The sequence below is a fragment of the Terrapene carolina genome, unplaced genomic scaffold, assembly GCF_002925995.2.
Source record: "Terrapene carolina triunguis isolate 2854851 unplaced genomic scaffold, T_m_triunguis-2.0 Scaffold558, whole genome shotgun sequence".
NCBI classification, from domain to species: Eukaryota; Metazoa; Chordata; order Testudines; family Emydidae; genus Terrapene; species Terrapene triunguis.
The window spans coordinates 2,067,311-2,091,165 of record NW_020664909.1 but is presented as its reverse complement, the minus strand read 5'-3'; the positions used below and the strand labels follow the sequence as shown (position 1 = coordinate 2,091,165).

At 41.3% G+C, this 23,855-nt stretch overlaps 1 protein-coding gene across 2 annotated transcripts in view; it reads right to left on the bottom strand.

The window, feature by feature from the left end:
• The window catches only part of TBC1D23 (TBC1 domain family member 23), a 44,943-nt gene extending 26,671 nt beyond the window's left edge, over nucleotides 1-18,272 (bottom strand). For both annotated transcript variants that reach the window (XM_026659029.2, XM_026659030.1), the window contains exons 1-3: nucleotides 18,196-18,272; nucleotides 5,423-5,534; nucleotides 5,046-5,151 (exon numbers count right to left, since the gene is read on the bottom strand). In XM_026659029.2, the coding sequence (XP_026514814.1) occupies nucleotides 5,046-5,151; nucleotides 5,423-5,534; nucleotides 18,196-18,230 (253 nt within the window). In that variant the 5' untranslated portion in view covers nucleotides 18,231-18,272. The remainder of the gene's footprint in view (nucleotides 1-5,045; nucleotides 5,152-5,422; nucleotides 5,535-18,195) is intronic.
• Between the last annotated feature and the right edge of the window lie 5,583 nt (nucleotides 18,273-23,855).

Below are 23,855 nucleotides of genomic sequence, written 5' to 3'. Positions count from 1 at the left end.
ACAACAGTGCCATGCGAATGCCTGTTCTCACTTTCAGGTGATACTGTAATTAAGAAGTGGGCAGCATTATCTCCCGTAAATGTAAACAAACTTATTTCTTTAATGATTGGCTGAAGAAGAAGTAGGACTTAGTGGACTTGTAGACTCTAAAGTTTTACGCTGTTTTGTTTTTGAGTGCAGTTATGTAACAAAAACCCTACATTTGTAAGATGTGCTTTCATGATAAAGAGATTGCACTTCAGTACTTGTATGAGGTGAATTGAAAAATACTATTTCTTTTATCATTTTTACAGTGCAAATATTTGTAATAAAAATAATATAAAGTGAGCACTGTACACTTTGAATTCTGTGTTGTAACTGAAATAGATATATTTGAAAATGTAGAAAAACATCCGAAATATTTAATAAATTTCAGTTGGTATTCTATTGTTTAACAGTGCGATTAATGGCGATTAATTTTTTTGAGTTAATTGTGTGAGTTAACTGTGATAAATCGACAGCCCTAGTTTTAAGAAAAAGGCATTGGCCTAAATGTTCAAAGCAAGCTGGGATGTCACAATGAAGTGGGAACAGATGAGACTGGATTTTCTAGCCTACATGAAACAAAGAGGTAGATTTAAAATGTGCTAAATGCCCCTCTTTTATTCCAATTTGGAGCACTCAGCACATAACACAGTCTCCCCAGCTCCACAAGTCAAAAGGGACTTTTAATTCAACAGACTAATCCATAATGCATATCTCCAATTCCTCAAAAACCCACTTACATACAAAACACGAATTCTGATCTCAGACAGATTAAAATATCAGAGCAGGTCTTCTCATGGCAAAATTAGAGAGTTGTCATACACAAAATACACATCTCCTCTGCTGTAGAGGTGGAAGGTGTGCTTTGGCTACCAGGGACTGGGAAATGAGGGGTGGTGGCAGACAGAGGGAAAAGACTTGCAGACAAATCAGGCTGACAAGCACAGTTTGCATCTCCACACTGCAGCACGTTTTTGTACTTGAAAAGTCTGTCTGGTGAACCCAAGAGGAGACCCACTCTGACAATCCTTAGGAGGTTAGTCAGGGCAGGACTCACTGACAAACCTTACTGGTCACAAGCAGCATGGAAAGGAGAGAGAGAGGGGTATAATCGGAGTGGGAGAAAGAACATAGGTTAATGCAGAGGTTCTCAAACTGGGGGTCGGGACCCCTCAGGGGGTCACAAGGTTCGTACATGGGGGGGGTCGCGAGCTGTCAGCCTCCACCCCAAACCCCGCTTTGCCGCCAGCATTTATAATGGTGTTAAATACACCTCTACCCCGATATAACGCGACCCGATATAACGCGAATTCGGATATAACACGGTAAAGCAGCGCTCCGGGGGGAGCGGGGCTGCGCGCTTCAGCGGATCAAAGCAAGTTCAATATAACGTGGTTTCACCTGTAACGTGGTAAGTTTTTTTGGCTCCCGAGGACAGCGTTATATCGGGGTAGAGGTGTATATAAAAAAGTGTTTTTAATTTATAAGGTGGGGGGGTCGCATTCAGAGGCTTGCTATGTGAAAGGGGTCACCAGTACAAACATTTGAGAACCACTGGGTTAATGAGTGAGGTAGCTGTCTGTTTAACCAGTTTGCATTCAGAATAGCCAGCCCATAAATGCAAATGCCAGGTTAAGTAGCAAAGCTTGGGATGGATACAGACCATGGTTGAGGAACAAGAAAGCATATAGGCTGGAAGCCACTTGACTAGCCTGTGTTACTACCTTCCCAAAGGCCTAGGTGATGGTGGTGTACACAAAAAGCACAGCTGTTAAATCAGGTAGGCAAGCTGGCAGCACTGGAAAAGGGATGTAACTGGCAGACTTTAACAGTTCTATCCAGGGTGGATTGATTTAAAAACACTACTTTTAATCATGACTCAAAATCCTTGATTTTCACTTACTGATTTAAATTATCAGTTTTAACCATGTTTTCCCAATTATACTTTTTAGGTATTTTCCTAAAGAGAGGTTCATTCTTGCTAGTTGGTATAACCATTAAAACATATTGATTTTATTATTTACAACTAAATAAAGCTTTTAAACTAGATATGGTAATTTTTGCTAACCACGAGGGATATACTAGAACTATACCCATTTATTTCAGCAAATACGTAGCTTAGCATATTTATTCAGATTTCTACGTTTTCATTGTTAGAAAATGTATTTCTTATTTACAAGGTAATTAATTTTTATTCACGATTTGTGTCAAGTTGCATTTGAATGGAAATTCAAATTCAATTAAAAATGTGAAAAACTAGCATTTTAAAATATTTTTATTGAACATTACCTAAAGTGAGTTGCATACATAAAATGAAAAAGTATTTCTGCAAAGCTCTCCTGTAGAGACTGAAAGTATTGACATTTGGAAAAAATACCAGCATTCACTCCACTGTGAAGAGTGAAAATGATACTTAATGAAGAACTTGACATCACGACCTATTTATAAAGCTTGACCTCTAAATTGAATGTTTTTACACTTATTCTGTGTAAAAAAGCAGCCTTTAACTGAACATTTACAATTTATAAAGAGAGTTCATTGATTCAGTATATTTTTCTTTTTAATTATTTTACTTGCTTATAGTAAGTCTAGATCTTAACATAGGTTGCCACAAATAAAAGTTTACTTTTCAACAGGCTTATTTTATTAAAGAAAAAATGTGACTAAAAATCCAATTTAAATAAAAATCTGATTTTTACTTTAAAAAGATTTTTCACACATACCCTTCCCTCTTCCCCCCATCCCGGTTCGGTCATCTCTCTTTATGCAGCTGAATTGGGTAATGACAAAAAAACGGGGAATGACTGACTGTGTTTAATTAAAAAATTTGAAAGGCAGCCTATACTTAAGATGTTATAAGTGTGTCCAGATGAAGTTTGTGGTGACTAGTTATTTTGCCACAGGGACCCCACAACCCATAACTGACGGTAAAAATTATCTACAAAGGAAGCATTTAAAAAGGGTTCCTTCGCAAAAGTTAATATTTTTATAATATATAAAAGAAAATGCAAGTGTCATCCGAAGAGTTGTATAAATTTGCAGACGAAATACCTTCACTAAAGTGTGAAATAGAGGATTTTAATCCTGCTTTAAATGCAAATCTTAGATATAACCTTAACACCATGTTATATTGATTAGATTAATTACTTTGGTACAGTCACAAAACTAGTTGTATGGAAGTTTTCTTTTGGCCTGACTGAGAAAAAGGGAGGAAAAAACCACAAGGAATAGTGACTTTACAGATGTAATGTGCCATAGTCCAATACAACATTACAATTGATTGTGCCATTTTACTGTACTCCTGAAAAGCTAAGTAACTTAATAATATTAATAGTGGGGTTTTAGATTTTTTTTTTCTATTTACTTAAGTGATATTTTTTTCAGAAGTGAAACAGGGAAGAGGAATTCACATAGGGAACAGCTTTTTCTTCTCCTCAATAGCTACTATACAAATGCAAAAACAGTTTAAAAACTATTATTGGATTATTGGTGCATTATGTTAAGGGCTTCTGGAAGCCCTTCAATGACAATTTCTAGAACTAAGGCAGGTGCATTTGCAGCAGTTTGTTTAGTTTTTTTAAGGTTCTGTAGTGGTGAAATGAGAGGAAGAGAAACAATGAAATAATGGCCACCAGTTTTCAAAGCAGTTCTGCATCCAATTCTGAATTCTGCAAAGAAATGTAGAGCTCCTGGCTATGACATATCTAGTAGCAAATACACATGGGGACATGTAATGATAACTAGTTATTGGCTGGAGTTTAGAATATACAGTATATAATTTATTAAAAACCTGCTCACCCATAGCTCTGCTTGCAGGCATAAAACCATAAGTTATATAACTGGACCAGCATCAAAAACTATAGATCACCCCCAAACCACACAATACTCTGACATTTCCTTCATCTAATCCACTCAGATCTCCTCCCTCTTAGAGAACCTAAGACTGGCTTTGCAGCATAGCTTGAAAGTAAACCAAACAAAAACAGGAACCGGAAGAATTAAAATGCAAAGGTAGGGATTGCCAAAATTACTAAAGGGATGTCATCAACTTAAAAGTTAATCACTTTTGCATAAAAATGAGTTAGGAGTATTTTCAGATAAAACACTTGCCACTTAATCTTCCTGACAAATATTGTATTTTTAAAATGGCATTTTCCTATGTTATTTATCACTTCTTCTTATGTTGCCTGTGAAATACCTAAACAAAAAGGGGAAACTGACTGGCACAGGAGGGTGGGGTTGGAGGGGGGGAGGACTGAAAAAGAAAAGGAATTCCCTCTCTCATCTTTCAATTCTAGTAAGCTTAGGGGTCCCGTCTTACTACAGTTGACAAAAAGTTCTAGACAAAAGAGTAATTTAAATTGACAATATCCATTTAAGTTTATTTCTCTTTCCTATATGAAGTCACTGGAAGTAACCCTGCTCCACGTTATAAAAAAGAGTTCCTTTTTTTAGATTGCTTTTAAAAATATAGCTAAAATATGTGCAACTGTGTTACAGAAGTATTATACACTGCTGTAGCCGATGGGAGACTGTTCCTCCCTCAAAAGCTGTAGGAAGTGGTATTGATGATTAAATGAACCTGAGAGTCAGCACTGAATCAATGTTTTATCATGGTGTTAGGAGGCACTGTGTCGCTCTTTGGCATAAACTGGCAACTCATCCCAAAGTTCAAAACCTGAAGGGCATTATATAAAAAACATCAAATGCAATAGACCAACTTTTTTGAAAGTGGTAATTTACATTTTTCAACAGTCTCAGTCACAGCCCTTTTTCCATTGGATTGTGTTTGGATTATGCAGTTCATCACAACAGATAATACTTTGCACTTCCTTCATGTCTTCCTTTCAAAGATAAAGTTCTGCTTGCACATCGAAGATATTCAATTATTCTTCTGTGCTAAGCTTTTACCTTCCCCACCCAAAATCCCCTTCACAGTTTAAATACTAGTGAAGGTAATTATGTTAAACAACATGACACTAAGAGAGCAGGCATTACAGAAATATAGTTATCAAACTTACCAATTAGCTCTTGGCAATCCTTGTGAATTATGCTCTGTTCTGGTAGATCTAAACAACCATCCCACGATGCCAGACTGTCCCCTTTTCCTACAACATTCAGTGCAATCTGAAAACAAACAGTTCTTCAAAGCATTACTGGCTGTACCTCTGCAGAGATCTAGTTACTGCACTCAATGAACTCTACAGCTTTAAGCTCAAAGAAGAGTAAACATTTCAAAACTGAATTAACACAAATTTCAGAATTCTGCATGGCACATATGCACACACAAATGGGGGGGGGGGTAATCATTTTATAATTATTCATGATACTGAAGTCATCAGCTTCAAATAAAAATATATCTGCAAGTATTATCCTCTTTATTTAAAGTCATAGTTACCTTCCAGACTTTGGCCCTCAAATCAGCAGGCAGTGGTCTCCCTTGAATTATGTTTCTTACTGTTTCAAGGTCACAACCTCCTTCTTCTAGAGCTTCTTCAAGGTCTTTTTCCCTACAGAAATTTTTTTTAATACATTTAAAAGTACTTTAAACAGAAAAATGTTTTGATTATTCAGTATCGTCCTGTATGTATACACGTGATGATATCCGCTAAAGATCCCTCCAAGATGGAGGATGCCATCAACCCAAAAAAACCAAATATTTAAAAATAAGTTTCCTGACCTGATTATTTATAAAAACTTAGATTATTGAAACCAAATACTGTAAAACCTAATTTATTTTTTACAATGTGTGTGTGGTCTGCTTGACTTCTAATTCCACTCAGCTTAAATAATGAAAATGAATTATTTCATTTTCTGGTTCTCATGAAGTGGCACATTACTACAAAATTGGTCTAACATTGCAGAAGAATGTTTAAACCTAAGGAGCTGCACTATTTTCATTGATATGTTAGAGAGTCTAAGGAAGCATTTTTTTCACCCACACATTACACATTCAAATGCAAATTCGGGACCTAAATTAGGTGGCAATGTCTCATTAAATAAATCATTAGATGACCTAGATACTAGAAAATATCAGAGGTTTATAAATAGTTACCTCTTAACTCCGTATTTCCTTTTTCAGACGCATTCATGTCATAGGATGTTAACCAATTAATTAACCTAGTCTTCAGTTTTATCTGGCATAATTAGTGTGGCAAACATAAAAGAAAACAAAAAACCCCCCCAACAAAATCAATGGATTGAAAAGATATCAAAAAGCTTTTAACACTAATACCACAATCTAACATGTTAGCATATAATGGAATACTCAAGATGTTCTAGTTGTAAGAATTTTTTTTTAATGTCTCACCAAAAATGTTTAAATGTAGACAAAACAGGTGATTATTCAGAAAGTGAAAACTCTGCACGTATTTTTAACAGATAAATATCTTCTTGATGGCTGCAGTTGAACATTCCACACACTTGCAGACTGAATGCACCTGCTGAGCTACCTCCTACAATTTCATGTGAAGTTACAGTGATGGCAAAACGGCAGGTGCAATGGGGTAGCAGAAATGACAGTTAAACAGTTTGTCTACAGAGTGAGTGGAGCATGACACACTTGACATATATTAAGTACAGAATGATTCTACCCCAAAATACAGAGATGTGTATCTTGTGAATCAATTTATATACTTGCACATGTGGGTACTAAAGGGTTATCAGTTCAAGCCCTCTGTTAGTAACTACTGATGCCACACCACTTTCTACTTAGTGAACTTCACTGTCCTTTAAAAAAGTATGTTTCATAAGGAAGAATTGTGGTACTGGCTGACATTAAATTCGAACATTCTATAGCAGACCCAATAAAATGCCTCACATTTGGGCACTTTTCTTATGGTATGTATCTGCCCATGGTCTTCAGTAGCTACAGTTCATATTCCTGTAGTGGATATAGCAAGTCAGCTGCTGAGTTTAGTATGCTAATTTTAATGTTTAACTACCCACGCCCAATGGAATTCCTTGATCAAGACATATCAACTCTAGTCTCTTAAAAGAGAAAGACACACACACACACACACACACAAAATCTGATTTTCTAAAGATTAATCTCTATATTTCAAAAAAGGCAAAGACCCAAACCTGTAAACATTTATGCACACGTTTAACTTTAAGCATCCATGTGTCCCATTGAAAACTACACAGGATGTTAGATGTTAAAGTTAAGTACCTGCACAATTGTTTGTGTCTTTTTCCAATAGGCTTATAAGCAAATCAGATTTTATATGTAGATTATATTGTGTGAAAGCCAACATATTCACACCCAGTTTGGATGAAAACGTAGTAAGACTTTGTAAGAAGAGGTTTACTTTTCTAGGTTTTTTTTTTTTAATCTATTATTTGTATAGCGGAAGTGCTTAGAAGCCCCAACCCAGATCAGGACCTCATTGTTCAAGGCACTGTACACGTACAAAGAGTTTACAGTCTAAGGTAAGGGCAGGTATCTTGCCTGACCAAAGCATGTTAGTCTGTAATTAAAAGTTATTAGAGTTTAATAAGCAGCTCCCCAGAACCCTTGAAATAGATTACAGATACATAATCTGTTGGAGAGGAACCCGCCCCACACATACCTTCCCAAAGCTATTATGCATGTTCATGTTAGAGCAGTTGCTGATTTTAGATGAGAGACAGCAAAGTTGTCTTCATAGCTGTGCAATAAATGACCGTCTTAGCAGTACGGTTATGTCAAGAGGGTTATGATTCTAAATTGGGGAGTCTAAAGAACCAGCAGTAGCTGCAAAGCTTAATGTTTTATCTATTGTAGTATAATGCTTCCTACCTATACCCTTAATAAATAGCTCATAACACCATTCATTAGAGCAATTCAGTTATAACTTTTCACTCCCATCTAACAGAGACATGAGGAAAGCCAAGCTGCCCACTTGAATAATCTCCCAAATAGAAGAGATCCTCATTGATGAATACAAACCAAATGAGAAAATAAAGCAACCAAAATATTTGCAAACCTGAATTCACTTGGGTGGTGAACAAATCCTTTCTGTGTCTTAAGACTTCAGAAAGCCTGATCCATATAGAACACGAGATAAAATAAAAACACAACTAAAAAATTTAGTGAGGGCTGTTTTGCGGTTCTCAAGTATTTATAAAATGGCCACAATAGCCACTTGATTTCTTTTTCATATGTTTCCTCTTGTGCAATCTGTTATTAGCACAATAATGTAACCTGTACCTAGTTGAAATTAATGTTCTGTTCAGAAGTCCAGTTTGACAGGTGGCAACCACAGGGTCAAACTCCATTTGACAAACACCAGACGTTGCACACAGCACAGCACTACCCAGTGAATATTATCAGCACAATATGCTCTACGGTTTTAATGCCTGCAATTTAGGCATATAACCCAGCAAGGCAAAATAAATTAGCATTCCTTAACACATAGGACAAACATGGTTGAGTGGTGTCCACATACTGACACACAGTTGGGCAAAAATATGCAACCCTGTTTGTTCAGACACCCCTAAATTGTCTAATTATATTTGTACCAGTGCATTCTGGAAAATGTGGGCAACAAACCCATTCTTCCATAGAAGAAGATAAAGCACCTGGAGGACATACACACAGATCAGAACCAGCAGCATGTGGGCAATGCACTGTGGGATATCCAGGTGCACAGAGGAGGGAGTGGAAGGAGAAGCCACCAATCCTGTTAAGCAGGCACAATTAGGAGGTCCCATGGTATTGTAAAACTCTGAACTCAGTGTGTCAAACCGATTAGAGAGATAGACAATCAAGTGCCAGATTAGGCCTATAGCATGGGTAAAATATGGTTAGCGGCTACAGTTTACTATCCAAGTATTAACCATGTGTGTGGAAACAAACTATGGTTACCACCAGCTACATAATTAACTGGTTAAAAGTCATAGTGTAGCTAGAGCCTCAGACTGTAATATATAAACCACGTTTCAACATGTTTTGGAGAGAATGTAATTAAAGACCAACATACCTATGGAATAACTATTCCGGAAATAATTAAGCAGACTAATTACAAACACACCTGGAAGAGAATTTCTAATGGACCCACTAGTTTTAATTCTGCAGCTACCAGTAGCTGGTATTTACAGATTAAAGAGCTGTGTATTTGTACTTGTATCAAAATTGGCTTTTGCCATAACGCAAATGGAAACGATCACACAGGGGGGAAAATACCCAACCATATAATACCAGCTTAAAACAGTCAGTCATTCCCCAGAAATTCTATCATCAGTACTTTGTGCCCTGTGGAGCAAAAAAGAGGGATGGCACTGGTCTACTGCCTGACCTTGAAGAGTACTGAACGGATAGCATGGTTTGTCACTACACAGGTGTTATCACCTTACATAGATGGACTGCAACACAGAAGTTGTTTATATTACTCTGCTGTGGCTATGACAATCAGACATTCTTTTCCTCTATCACACCTACAAAGACTGTTCAGAATGGTGGGTGATGTAATCCACTGAGTTTACCATGGCTTGGTAAGAGAGCAGAGTCTCAATTGCTAATGGGAGCTTTCCATTTTGTTTTGATTTTCCTCCAAAAAAAAAAAAAAAAAAAAAATCAGATTCAGACTGATTTTAATGTTACTTATGAAAGGGATATTACAGCAAGAAACTACAAGAGCAAGCTGCAAATGAGCTGGGCTCCTGTCCTTCATATGACTGGTGAAGGCCTGCACAAAAGTCAGTCCATTACAAACTACATTTATTATACCTCCTTTGGGAAGAATACAGCATAGCATCTCATCTCTCGAATAAGGCAAGCTGCTAAGAGCCCTTAATAGCTTTGGTTTACATTCTGTGCTGGCTTCTCTGCTTTTATCTGGGTACAATTCAAAGTTTTGGTTACAGTCTATAAAGTCCTGATTAGTGGCTGGACCATTTATCTGACAAACCAATTCTCTTGCACAAGGCATACCATTGCTGATGCCTGGAATTAGCCTCTTTACAGCTAACAGCAGGTCTCTCTTAATAGAGGGCCCTTGCCTCTGAAATACACTCCCCCATCAGTCTATTACAGGGGTAGGCAACCTATGGCACGTGTGCCAAAGGCGGCACGCGAGCTGATTTTCAGTGGCACTCACACTGCCTGGGTACTGGCCACCAGTCCGTGGGGCTCTACATCTTCATTTAAAATTAAATTAAACTTCTTAAACATTTTAAAAAACCTTATTTACTTTACATGCAACAATAGTTTAGTTATATATTATAGACTTATAGAAAGAGACCTTCTAAAAACGTTAAAATGTATTACTGGCACGTGAAACCTTAAATTAGAGTGAATAAATGAAGACTCGGCACACCACTTCTGAAAGCTTGCCGACCCCTGGTCTATTAGAACCCAAGTTCAGCAAACTTCAGGATATACAGCAAGACTTGCTTGACCAAGGCTTTTAAAACTTGGGCAGGAGGTTAGGATGAAGAGAAGTCGGTCTCCTGTTGGGCCTTTTATGTTTAAAGACTTGTACTTTTTATATAATGTTTATGTATGTAAGGCACCAAGGTGCTTGGTAATGACCACCAATAAATATTACTAAATGAATAATTACATAAGCAGAATTTTCCTACTCACCAGTACTACCTTGGATGGATTTGGGAAGCACAATTACAGAATGCTGCTTTTCACGAGATACAGTACATAAGTCATTACTTTGCAGTACAGTTTCTTTTCCAGAACTTTTCCAATTAGAATAAACAAATGAAGCTGAGATTTTACCTTTAATCTCTAAAAACCACCAGAAACTAGTCTGAAACTTCCTCAAAATTTCTAGTGCGATTTGAATTCAATGTTCATAAACACTCACTTTTACTAAGGACCTATTTTAGCAAGTGCCATGGGTGGCTGATAGGTTACTTAAGGCAGGTTTCACTGTAGTGACATTTCATCACGTCTATGGTTGAAAATTATTTTCTTAGCAAATTAGTTATGCAAATAAATTTTGCATGTGTAAGTTTGTAAATATTATAACAATACATCGAAAGTATCTAGTAATCGTATGGTTTACTGAATTAGTTTGTAATGCTGAATATAAACCACTCAGGAAAGTTTGACCAAACAGCACGCTACTTCTGATAAACAAGGTGTTTTTTTTGGTCATCATAAATAAAACTAAGCTAAAAGTCTAAACAAAAGGAATCCCCATGCTCCTCGCAATACAAATGATTTTATATCTATATCTATATAGAGAGAGAGCGCGCACACTTTTTCTTGGCCTTTTATATAAGATCAAGCATAACATCAATATGATCTCTAACTGAATGCATCTGGGACTATATCTTACCCTTGTAGTGGGATAAATTCAAGCATCTAGTAGGCATTTTTCATCTCTAACTACAGTACCTCTGATCCCAACTCCTGTTAGTCTTTATGGAAGTTCACATAAATTACTGAGTGTGTTGAGTTCCTGGAAAGTTCTTATTAGAAAGACAGTCACCTAATAAGACCACAATTAAAATGTAAAAGCCAAATTAAGATATTTAATTCTTAACCCTTCAATTTCAATGGGGTGCATAGAGTTAAGATGAGCACTTTCAAATAACGTTGATAGGACCTGCATGATAAAACCAGACCTAATATTTCTGTTAGGTTTGCAGTCAGCTCCTTCCACACGTGTGAAGAAGCTCCATAACCTTGGCATACACATGACAAGGCTGCCAAATCAGACCGGAAGCTGTTGTGAGGTAAACAAGCAGGACAGAGAGACAGCAGAAAAATATTTCTGGAACCAGATCACAGACAGAGGAGAGGCTGAACAGAGAGGCAAAACTACTGATGAACTATTACTTTCACATATCTGGCAGTCCAGCGACCCTTTATGCAGCTGCACAGCTATCGTAGATCAAAGACCATCACTGGGACGATGCTTTGAAAATTTACCCCTTACATTTTTTGTTCTGAGAAAGACACTTAGATATCTTGCAATAAGAAATTACAATGTTGCTTTTCTCCCCTATTTAGCTTAAATCCATGTGGCATCCACAGGCTAACCCAAAATTAGATTATTTTATCTATTCTTGTTTATAGTCAGTCAGTGATACATACCCTTCTGATAAACCATCACACTCATTCATTAGTCTGTACAAACCTTAAAAACAATTATCTCCACCCAGATTGCTACACTGCTTAGCCATATGCTGTTCATAGATCTGTTTGTGCTACTGTACTTGAAAAGATGCTCTCATTACTTGTATCTACCCTCCTTAGACGACAGCCTAGCATCATAGCTACTCATTATTTGCTTTAATATACTGCCCATCTTCATGGTAGCAAGCGGTACTGTAAGCATGTATTTGTTAGGTATGGATCTACATACATGCTCCCTGTACTTCTGGGGACAAAAACAAGGCTGCCATCAGTACAGCCTGTCACACTCCCATCCCACTTATGCACCTAGCACCCACTGCCTTATTGGTCACTTAATTTAACCTTAAAGCAATTAACAATAATAAAAAAAATAAGTTGAGAAATGTAACAAGTCTAAACAGGACCTGAATTTTGAGTCCCTATCAATGTTTCATCTGCTGGCACCATGGCATTGGCGCCTGCCCCTTTAAATGCCTTACATCTTGGGATTATCAGGAACATGGGCAGAAAAAGGAGAAAGCAGGAGCATATATGGCATTGCTGTTATCACAGGAGATATGGGGAATGTGTGTGGAGATCCATGCTAGCACAAGCAGGGCTGCTAGCAGAGATCTATTAGGAAAATAGTACTCTCTCACTCAGAACCGAAAACAGATACAGTTCAAATTTACTTTCACAAAAGAACTTCTTTGGTGAAAGTAGAGTCCTATGAAGACATGTACAGAACCAGATAACCACCTTGTGCGTCTCTGGCTCTTTTATTTCAGTCTCATCACACTACTTCAAATTAAGGAGGAAAAGTTAAACCAGCAATGCTGAATTTATGAAATGTTGTAGGTTCATAACCATGTTTGCATCATATCACTATAGTTTTAAATGTAATCCTGATGTAAGGGAAACTAAATAGGATGTATTTTATCTCCTTCTCAACTGATGTTTCAAACTTTTAAATTACACTTAATTTTTCAGTGAGAAAAATGTGTGTATGCACAAGTAGGGACATACCAAAAATATGCTAAAAAAAGGAACGCAAACTATTTGTTTCATTTAAGTGTTTCCACTCATTGTCTATTTCACAATGCATTTAGGGTTAGATGTCGATAACTATTCTAGCCTCAAACAAAAGTAATGATATTGCTGAATTCGCACATCACGTTTACCCAAAAGTGGCAAATTGGCTAAAATGACTTATTTTGCAACCATGTATTAAATAAATACTTCCTACTAAAAAAAGAAGTCAAAACAAATAAAACTACCATGAAGTGGATCATAACAATGTAGCACATTGTTTCAAAGTATATCCCCATATCAAAACAAAAACTTCTGGTTATTATCTGTTGACTATACACTCTAATCATCACCCTAAAATTTACAATTTGTTTCTTTTAAAATCAGAAAATAATTTTATCGTTTTCCTCGATTTATGAGCTAAAATAGAGTTCTGTTACCCAATATGCCTCAAATTTTCATAAATCTGTTCTTCAAGAAATAAAGGAAGAACTCTGGATTCCAACAGGTATTTACAATTAACCACTAAAGAGAAAAATAAACTGACTATTACACCACAGAAGACTGTAGGTTTCCTACAGAATTTCTTTAGTAAATAGGTTTAAGGTACTTTTTCTACTATGTTCTCCTCTGACAAAAGTGTAATTTTCCTTGTACTTGGATCCAAATGACTGTTTCACTAAGTTTCTCTGTATTTGTAGAAATCATGTATTTTGTCCTTAAACTTCTCTGGAACTAGTGAGACAAAATGACAACCTCCTCCCAGTGTCTCTCTACAACATATTGATATTTTTAAAGCATACTATCTGGTGACATGCTTTTCTTTAAATAAAAATGAAGAAAAATCACCTATCAAGCATTCAATCTGGGATCTTCAGGATCTACAACTTTTTGCTGGCTTTTAACTGATCCAGGTCATTTGTCCAAAGGGCCACGCCTCATCACTGATCTATATTCACAAACCTGCACGTTTTGTGAAAGGATTAAGGGTAGTATGTGTCATTAAATGTTTCTAGATCCTACAAATTCAGGATATTATCACAAACTCTGATCCTGTAATCAGATCTGTATAGGTGAATCCTTGCATCAACAGGGAGCCTCTGACTCCAGTGGAGTTCTACCCATGGGATCTGAATCCAGGACCACGGCCTAGATGATAGTTGGGATGAAGAGGAAAACAAAATGGTGTCTACACCTTGATATGAATGTTTCAACCAGCAATGCCAAATACAGTGTTATGCTCTCAAATCTTACATTAACATGGAATTTTACATCATCAAGAAATATCCCAAATTTCTTTGCATGCTATCCAGAGACAACACTTCATTCACCCCTTAAATTACAACTACCTCTTGAGCAAAACAGGTACTTAACAGCACATTGAAACATTATATACAAAACACAATAAATTAAATAAAAAAGCAGATGGAATTTAGTGGGGACAGGCAAAAGGGTAATTACATAGATTGAAATTTGGGCCAGACCATTAATTCTCCAAAAGATATACTGTTAGCAACACGGTGACACTTGACATCATAATGTAGTTTTTGTTTCTGAAAGAAAAATCTTACCTAGTGCATCATCCCCACAACTCCCTACAATGCCAAAGTTTTCACTGGGAAGCTCTCCCATTCAAATAATACCATCCCTGTTTAGTTTATTCCAATTACACCTCTACCTCGATATAACGCTGTCCTCGGGAGCCAAAAAAATCTTACTGCGTTATAGATGAAACCACGTTATATCGAACTTGCTTTGATACACTGGAGTGCGCATCCCCCCGCCCCCCCGGAGCACTGCTTTACCGCGTTATATCAGAATTTGTGTTATATCGGGGTAGAGGTGTAGATCTGAATGTTACTATTCAGCATGGTATAAATACAGGCCACACGTGGTAAAATCTTCATATTTTTTCAGTGAAACTGTATGGAACCAGCATTGCTCATGCAGAACTCACTATTTAGTTTTTTAAAAAGCATTTTAGCAATGTTTTGAGATCTTGAAGGTTGCTTGTACTCTCAGCAATTAATATTGGAACTGGTAGGACTGGAGTATTTTTTCAAAGATTCTTTAACATGATTCAGATTTCATCTCAAGGATTATGCTTCAATGTTCCAAGACTCAACAGTTTTACAAGTGGGTGCTCTAGTGCAGGGGTTCTCAGCCTTTTTCTTTCTGAGCCTCTCCCTCCAACATGCTATAAAAACTCCACAGCCCACCTGTGCCACAACTGTTTTTCTGCATATAAAAGCCAGGACCAGTGTTAGGGGGTAGCAAGCAGGGCAATTGCCCGGGTCCCCACACCACAGGGGGCCATGCGAAGCTAAGTTGCTAAGGCTTTGGCTAAATAAGAACGGCCATACTGGGTCAGGCCAAAGGACCATCTAGCCCAGTATCCTGTCTTCTGACAGTGGCCAATGCCAGGTGCCCTAGAGGGAATGAACAGAACAGGTAATCACCAAGTGATCCATCCCCTGTCGCCCATTCCCAGCTTCTGACAAACAGAGGCTAGGGACAGCATCCCCGTCCATCATGGCTACAAGCCATTGATGGACCTTCAACTGCAGGTGGCAGGGCTTGGGGCCCCGGGCTTCACCCCAAGCTGTGGCGGTTTGGCTTTCTGCCTGGGCCCCAGCAAGTCTAATGTCAGCCCTGCTTGGCAGACCCCTGAAACAGTTAAGAACCACTGCTTTAGTGCATAATTATATATCCTTATGAGTAGATCTTTATTAAGAATTGCCAACACTTAGCATTTATACAGCGCTTTACCTGTACAATGTGCTTCATAAATCTTAATTAATGAACACTGTACTTTATTAACTTTTCTGTAACCAGAAGAATGCAGTCAGTTTACAATTGCAAATGAACAAAACTCAGTAGTTGGAGGAATGATTTAACCCAGGGGTAGGCAACCTATGGCACGTGTGCCGAAGGCGGCACGCAAGCTGATTTTTAGTGGCACTCACACTGCCTGGGTCCTGGCCACCAGTCCGGGGGGCTCTGCATTTTAATGTAATTTTAAATTAAGCTTCTTAAACATTTTGAAACCTTATTTACTTTACATACAACAATAGTTTAGTTATATATTATAGACTTGTAGAAAGAGACCTTCAAAAAGGTTACAATGTATTACTGGCACGTGAAACCTTAAATTAGAGTGAATAAATGAAGACTCGGCACACCACTTCTGAAAGGTTGCCGACCCCTGATTTAACCCCTCGAGAGCCATACATGCAGGACTCGTATGGTCATAGTACAGAGATAGCAATTGCTGTCAGCATATGTCTATACTACAAATGGCACAGCTGCAGTAGCACAGACGCTTCCTATAGCAATGGCAGGGTTTTTTCTGTCAGTGTAATAAATCCACCCCCATGAGAAGTGGAGCTTCCATTCACTTGAGGTGGGGAGGGGTGGGGCAAACTACAGCCCGCGGGCCGGATCCGGATGGCCACACCCGTAGTGCCACAGGGCTAAGGCAGGCTCCCTGCCTGCCTTGGCCCCGTGCTGCTCCCAGAAGTAGCTAGCACCATGTCCCTGTGGCCTCTGAGGGGAAGGGGGGAGGTAGAGGGCTCTGCGCACTGCCCTCACCCGTGGGTACCTCCCCCAAAGCTCCCATTGGCTGCAGTTCCCTGCTGTGCGCTGCTGCCACCCTGGAGCCGCTCAAGGTAAGCGGCGCTGGGCCGGAGCCCACACCCCAAACCCCTCCTGCACCCTGCACTCCAACCCCCTGCCTTGAGCCACCTGCCGCACTCCTCCTGCATCCCAGCCCCCTGCCACACCCCACACCCTTCCTTCACCCCAACCCTCTGCCACACCACTCCTGCACCCCAAACCCCTGCCCTGAGCACCCTGCTGCACCCCTCCAGCACCTCAACCCCCTGTCCTGAGCCCCCAATCCCCTGCCCTGAGCCCCCCGCCACACTCCACACCCCTCCCTGCACCAACCCTCTGCCCCCTCGTACACCCCACACCCTTCCTGCACCCCAACCCTTTCCCTTGAGTTCCTTCCTGCACACCGCACCCCCTCCCGCACCCCAACCCTCTGCCCCAGCCCTACATTCGTGGCCCTGCATGCAATTTCCCCACCCAGATGTGGCCCTCAGGCCAAAAAGTTTGCCCACCCCTGACCTAGCTGCATCTACAGTGGGAGTCAGGTTGACCTTACTACGTTGTTCATGTTTTAGATGTAGACCAGGCCTTAGTTACACCAACATTCACATCAAATACAGTTCCTTTACATTAGGACTAGACTGATCAATAGAAAGCATACCTAGTACTGTACTAAATGTAGACTCTACATACACAGACAGTAAGACAAGTGGGCCAAAACAGGTGATTGGGAATTGGAAAATCACAACGAGTGGGGCAACTGCATAGGTGGCTGCACACAAGGGAACCAAAGGAAGTTTGGAGGCGTGTATGTGGAAGGGAGCAAGATTTAGTCTCAAGTGACCATAAGAAGCCAGGTAGGCAGCAAAAATGGCATGTGGACTAGCTAAGGGGCGCACACAGACGAAAATCCCATCACTGAGGCCATTGAAGGAGATTGCCTCTGAAGGAATGGAGGGGGGGGCTCTCTCTCTCTGAGCTTCTCCAGGGGCACGGCACTTTCTAGGGGTAAAGCCCGTGAGATGGGACCTAGCTCAGAGGAGGAAGAAAACGTCTCTGGGAAGAGCTCAGTCCAGCTCCCCGCACTAGCCGGTCGCGCAGAGGAGACTGAACTAAACCAAAGGAAGCGCCGGAGGCAGCTGGCGGCTCTGGGCGGGCAAAGCCTTTTCACCGGGCGACACCAGCTCCCGGGAGCCGACCAGACCCGTCACCACCGCCGCCGCCCCCCGGCGCGGAGGGAGCCGAGCTCGCCAGGGATGCTGCTGCCGCTGCCCCGGGCCGGCCCAGACAAGAGGCCCTCCCGCGAGGCTGCCCCGGGCCGGCTCCCCCCGTCCCTGCCCAGGGAGGCGCAGCCGGGGGGGCTCCACTGTCCCGCCCAGGGGCAAGTCCCCCGGGCCGGCTGAGAGCGGAGAAGGGGATCGGGCCCGGGGCTCGCTCCCGGGCGCGGGAGGGGGTGACGGGATCTCACTCACCAGCTGCTCGGCAGCGCCTCTTCCCCTTCCGCCATAGCTGTTGACGTGCCCTCGCTTTGCCGTAAATCGCGGTTTATTTTCGACAGCCGGAGAAAACATCCGCCTCCCCCTCCCGGCCTGCGGCGCTGTCGTAAAGCCCAAGCTGGCCGTAAAGCGAGGAGAGGGCGGCCGGTGACGTGGAGCACTTGGGAGTCGTCGGGCTGCTGCTGTTGCTATGGGGTCTGGGGGATGTGACGTGCGCGAGCTTCTTTCAGAGCCGCCCCTTTGGAACGCTTTAGAACGCTGCGCGACTCGGGATGTGGTCTGTTCCAGGCGGGAGGCATCTGCTGGAGGCCACGTTCCGCCTCAGCTTTAGTGCTGTGTGCGGGCAGCGCGCGCAGGGTCTGCTCCGGGACTGGGGCAGCTCGGTGCAACCATCATTCATAAACATAAATAATAGTAATAGCAAGTGTACAGAGCTGGGGGGGGGGGGGGTGCATTGGGAAATGCTATGAAAAACCCTTCCCAAGAACGACAGGTGTGCATGTGTGATGTGGAAGTGTGAAATAAAAGCACAGTAACTGAATGGGTTACTTTGCTTTACTTAAAACCCACAACAGTTTACAAAGGAGCACCAGCAGAAAAAAATCTTCTATTTACGTGTTACAGAGAAACTTCAGGCTTCCCCATAACTTCTTGTAAAGTTGTCACTTACGAACAGGGAGGCCAGAGGAGCCTCTGTGCCACTTCCCCAAGAAAGAATCTGGAAGCGTGGGTAGGGGCTGGAAAGGAGTATTCCTCCTCTAGGGCTGGTCTACACTAACCCCCCAATTCAAACTAAGATACGCAACTTCAGCTACGTGAATAACGTAGCTGAAGTCGATGTACCTTAGTTCGAACTTACCGCGGTCCAGACGTGGCAGGCAGGATCCCCCGTCGACTCCGCGTACTCCTCTCACCGAGTAGGAGTACCGAAGTCGACGGCGAGCACTTTTGGGTTCGATTTATCGCGTCCAGACAAGACGCGATAAATCAAACCCAGAAGTTCGATTGCTTGCCGCCGAACCAGCGGGTAAGTATAGACGTACCCCTAGTTAGTGAGGTGGAGGCTGTGTAAAGGAATATGCTACAAGGGACCACTGCACTGAGATACCCACGATCCTATCATAATTTCATGCAAAGTGACCTATTGCCATTTGGTCTGCTGCCTGTGAGGGACAGAGGAGGAATATCCCATCCAGGTTCAGACCTCTTTCTCCACTATTTAAGGGTAAGAGGTATAGGTCACCCATGTTGACTGCCTGAGAGTGGCGGGGATACAGAGACCACTTTCTGATCTCTCCTCTTCCTCTTGGTTGCATATCTAAAGGCCACTCAGCTGTAGGGCAGCAACCAGAGGGAGTGGTGAGGAGCAGTTGAGCTCCAATGCAATGCATTGGCCCTCCCCCCCCCGCTCTTTTTTATTTTTTTGAAGGAGGAGGAGGGAAGGAATCTTGTTACTTCCCAATACATACAACACCCCTCCCTCCAGGCTGCCAGGTGCTTTCTTCAAGGGAGGGCATAAATTCTCCTCCAGTCTCCCCTACAACACGGACATCTGTCTCTCTTAAGGAAGTAATTTCTTCCTAGTTCCCAAGGCTGTCAGGTTTTTAGGGGTCAAAGATGCTCCTGACCCCAACTTGTAGGATTTAGTTGGGGATTGGTCCTGCTTTGAGCAGGGGGTTGGACTACATGACCTCCTGAGGTCCCTTCCAACGCTGATATTCTATGATTCTGTACATTTAAGCAGTTGTCTTATCAGGTAGCCTCGACCGCTGAGCTGCTCCTTGGAAGGTGTCCATGCTTGCTAGTAGCATGGACCAATTTTTAAGCTAGAGGACCTGTTGTGGGCACTGTCTCTTCCAGTCCTGTTCTTCTACCTTGCCTGCCTCAACCACAGGGCTTCATTGCATGAAAATGATGGAAATAAATTAACTTTAATGTTATATTATTGTGCAGCTGTTTGGTGTTAAAATCTTTTTGTATATGTGCTATTTATTTCTTCTTACTGTGTAGACTTTACATTTATTAGGACCGAATAGCCACTTGTTCCCTGCAGCCCCTGCTATTTAATCTCTCCAGGTTACATGTTCTTCTGCTTTGTGGTTTGCTTCTGTGTCATCTGCTTATTTAATCATTTTGAACATATATGAAATATATTAAGTAGTCACACTGATTGAAATAGATGTTTAGTTTGTTTATATAGTTAAGTTTTGTTAGTTCGGTTAATTGCCTTGATAAACAAGAAGTGGGGGGCTGTTCCAAACATAAGGGAGAAGAAATATGGTAAGAGCCACAAAGCCAAGAGTGTCAAAGGAGCAGTAAAGCAGGAGAATTAGAAAAAGCATGGAGGAATAGAGGAATATGATAGCAGAGATGCAAGTGGGGCCTCAAAAGGTGACGACTGAGAGCTCAGATTTGATGTGATTACATGCAAAAAGTCATTTACAGAATTCAGAGGTCAGCGGTGGTCATGGAAAGAGCAGAATGGCAGGAGAGAAATAAAAATAAAAGAACAAATGAGGAAAAAAACACTCTATAAATAACAGATGTAAACAAATAGTTCCAAAGAAATTCCCCTCCAAAAGATGTAGGAGGACAAAATGGGTCTGAATTTAGGAAGACATCATTTCCCAGGTAAGTTTTACTTAAGTGAAATACTACTTTATTTGTATCTTCTAATGGACTGATTTATTATTTATACTTACTTCTATTAAGTGCATCTCCATCTATAGTCATTTTTACATAACTCCAATACACAGTGCAGAGGTCAAAATTGCAACTTATATAATGAGCTACTTGTATTATACAGTAACTCCTCACTTAACGTTGTAGTCATGCTTCTGAAAAATGCAACTTTAAGTGAAATGATGTTAAACTAATCCAATTTTCCCATAAGATTTAATGTAAATGCGGGGGGATAGGTTCCAAGGAAATTTTTGGGGGGCAGACAAAAGGCATTATATACTGTACTGTACTGTGGTGGGGAGGTGCCCCTGGCTTACCCCTGGAGCTCAGGGCTGGGGGTGCAGGGTCTGGGAGGAAGTTAGGGTGCGGGAGGGCGCTCAGGGTTGGGGGTGAGGTCTGGGAGGGAGTTAGGGTGCAGGAGGGTGCTCAGGGTGGGGGTGTGGGAGGAGGCTCAGGGCTGGGGCAGGCAGGAGGTGCAGACCACTTACCTGGGGCAGCTCCTGTTTGATGCAGGGGGTGTGCAGGTGGCTCTGCGCAGCACGGCACCGCCCCCAGGGCTGCGATTCTGGGAGCTGCCCCCCCCCGGGGCTCTGGCCCTGGCCTGCAGCTCTAAAGCCCCTTTCAGAATGCGGCCCTGCGAGCACGGGCCAGAGGACTCAGGAGGAACAGGGGCAGCCGCGCAGCCAGCGGCTGGAGAGAAGCGGCGCTTTCCCCTTCAAAGCGCTGCTTCTCTCCGTCCGGCTTTGAAGGGGAAAGCACTGCTTCTTTCCAGCCGCTGGCTGCGTGGCTGCCCCTGTTACTCCTGAGTCCTCCGGCCCGTGCTCACAGGGCCGCATTCCGAAAGGGGCTTTAGAGCTGCAGGCCAGGGCCCTGGGGCCCCCTTAGCCCAGTGCCCTGCAGCCCCTAAAGGCCCTGCATTCCGGGTGGCCCTGCCTGCCGGGGGGGGAGGGGCAGCTTCCCTGCTCGCTCCCTCCCAGAAAGTCCTAAGCGCCACCAAACAGCTGTTTGGCGGCGGGGGAAGCGCTGGGAGGGAGGGAGGAAGGGAGGGGGAGGAGGCGGAGAAGAGGAACTTGTGCAATGCTCCCTTGTAAAGTCAGCCAAACAACGTTATAAGGGAGCATTGCACAACTTTAAATGAGTATGTTCCCTAATGGAGCAGCGACGTAACTTTGAAACAACGTTAAGTGGGAGTACGTTAAGTGAGGAGTTACTGTATCATAATAATACTTGCCCTCCATAATAATAATAATTAATAATTATTAAGCCTACATGTAACTCCCCTGTAGCCTTGAAATGCACACACTCTCTCTCCTCTCCTCAAAAAGAGTTTGGTAGCAGGCCCTGACTGTTAACAAACGGGGTTAGATTAATTTCTATGGAGCAATAGTGCCATCCCATGATTATTTAAGGTTACTACACATGTATATTCTATTGCCTTAGGCCAGTGGTTCTCAACCACTGGCCTGAGGCCCCCCTGCGGGGCATGAGCACGTTTCAGGGGAGTCATCAAGCAAAGCTGGCATTAGACTTGCTGAGCCCCAAGGCAGAAAGCTGAAGCCCCATCACCTGGGGCTGAAGCCTGAGTAACAGCTTCATGGGGGCCCCAGGCAATTGCCCTGCTTGCTACCCCCTAACGCCAGCCCTGTCTTTTATATGAGAATAAACAGTTTTTGTGGCACAGGTGGGCCATGGAGTTTTTACAGTGTGTGTGTGTGGCGGGGGGGGGGGTGTCTCATAAAGAAAAAGGTTGAGAACCCCTGCCTTAGGCTATATTTCATATATTCCATGTATATAAATCTATTATAGATCAGATGATAAATGTGTGGCTTCTTTTTACAGCATATTCATTTGTTGCATCTGATCATTGTATTTATCTGCTCTTTTGTATTTGTGTACTTTAATTGCTTTTGCAAACAGTAGACTATACATATAATATTATTTAAAATGAAGACTCTGCTTATAAACATTGTGCTTCACTCAGACTAAGTGAATGATGTTTCCTTGAGTTTATTAGCATGATCTTTGGCCACAATCCTGAAAACACACACATACTTAACTTTACTACTGTGAATAGTTCCATTGATATCAACAACACTACTCACAGTAGTAAAGTTAAGCCCATACATAAGTGTTTGCTGGACCAGGCCTTTAATTCTCATTAATATGTTAATTAATATCTGTTACTAATATTTCACTGCCTTCAAGTAGAATTGTTAAATCTTAAGACTGAGACCACGTTTCCTTTACTAGCAATGGGGCTTTGAATTGATTCCAGAGATTGTAAATACATTGCAAGATTATGCTGTTCTGTACACTTCCAAGGATATTTGAAGATTTACACTCAAATAAAGGACCAAATAGTATTACATATCATGAGAGAAGACAATAGTTTCAAAGCAATTGCTACTGAATTAGTTATTGCATAAATATGATTTTTATCTTTATAAGAAGTATTTATTACATACAAATATATGTATGGCAAGATAAATAAAATAAGATATTGCAAGATATTGTGTAAATGTAAATGTCTCAAGATACTTTTCATAGCCAGTTACATTGTATGGCCTTGATATTGCACATTTTTAGGAAACTGCATAACTTCATTTAGTTGGTTGAGTAGTCCCATTGACTTCAGTGGAACTACAGTTGTGACTAAAATTACACAATTCCTTAAGTGTTTGCAGGATCATTGTTCTATATGTGAAGGGGTGAAAAAGTTACAGGGTTACAATATATTTTCACATATTTATAGTCCTCTCTCAGGCAAGAGGTTATGAAGCATCACAGTAAAGAAAGTAGGTATCTCCACGCCCAGGTGCAAACAAGACACGTGCAGTCTGACTTAAATAAACATCATGAATGGTTTAGTTCTATCTGCAGCTACTTTCCCCCACTTGCAATCTTTGATTAACTTGATTGCAGTGCTAGAAAATTTAACACCTATTTTTTCTTAG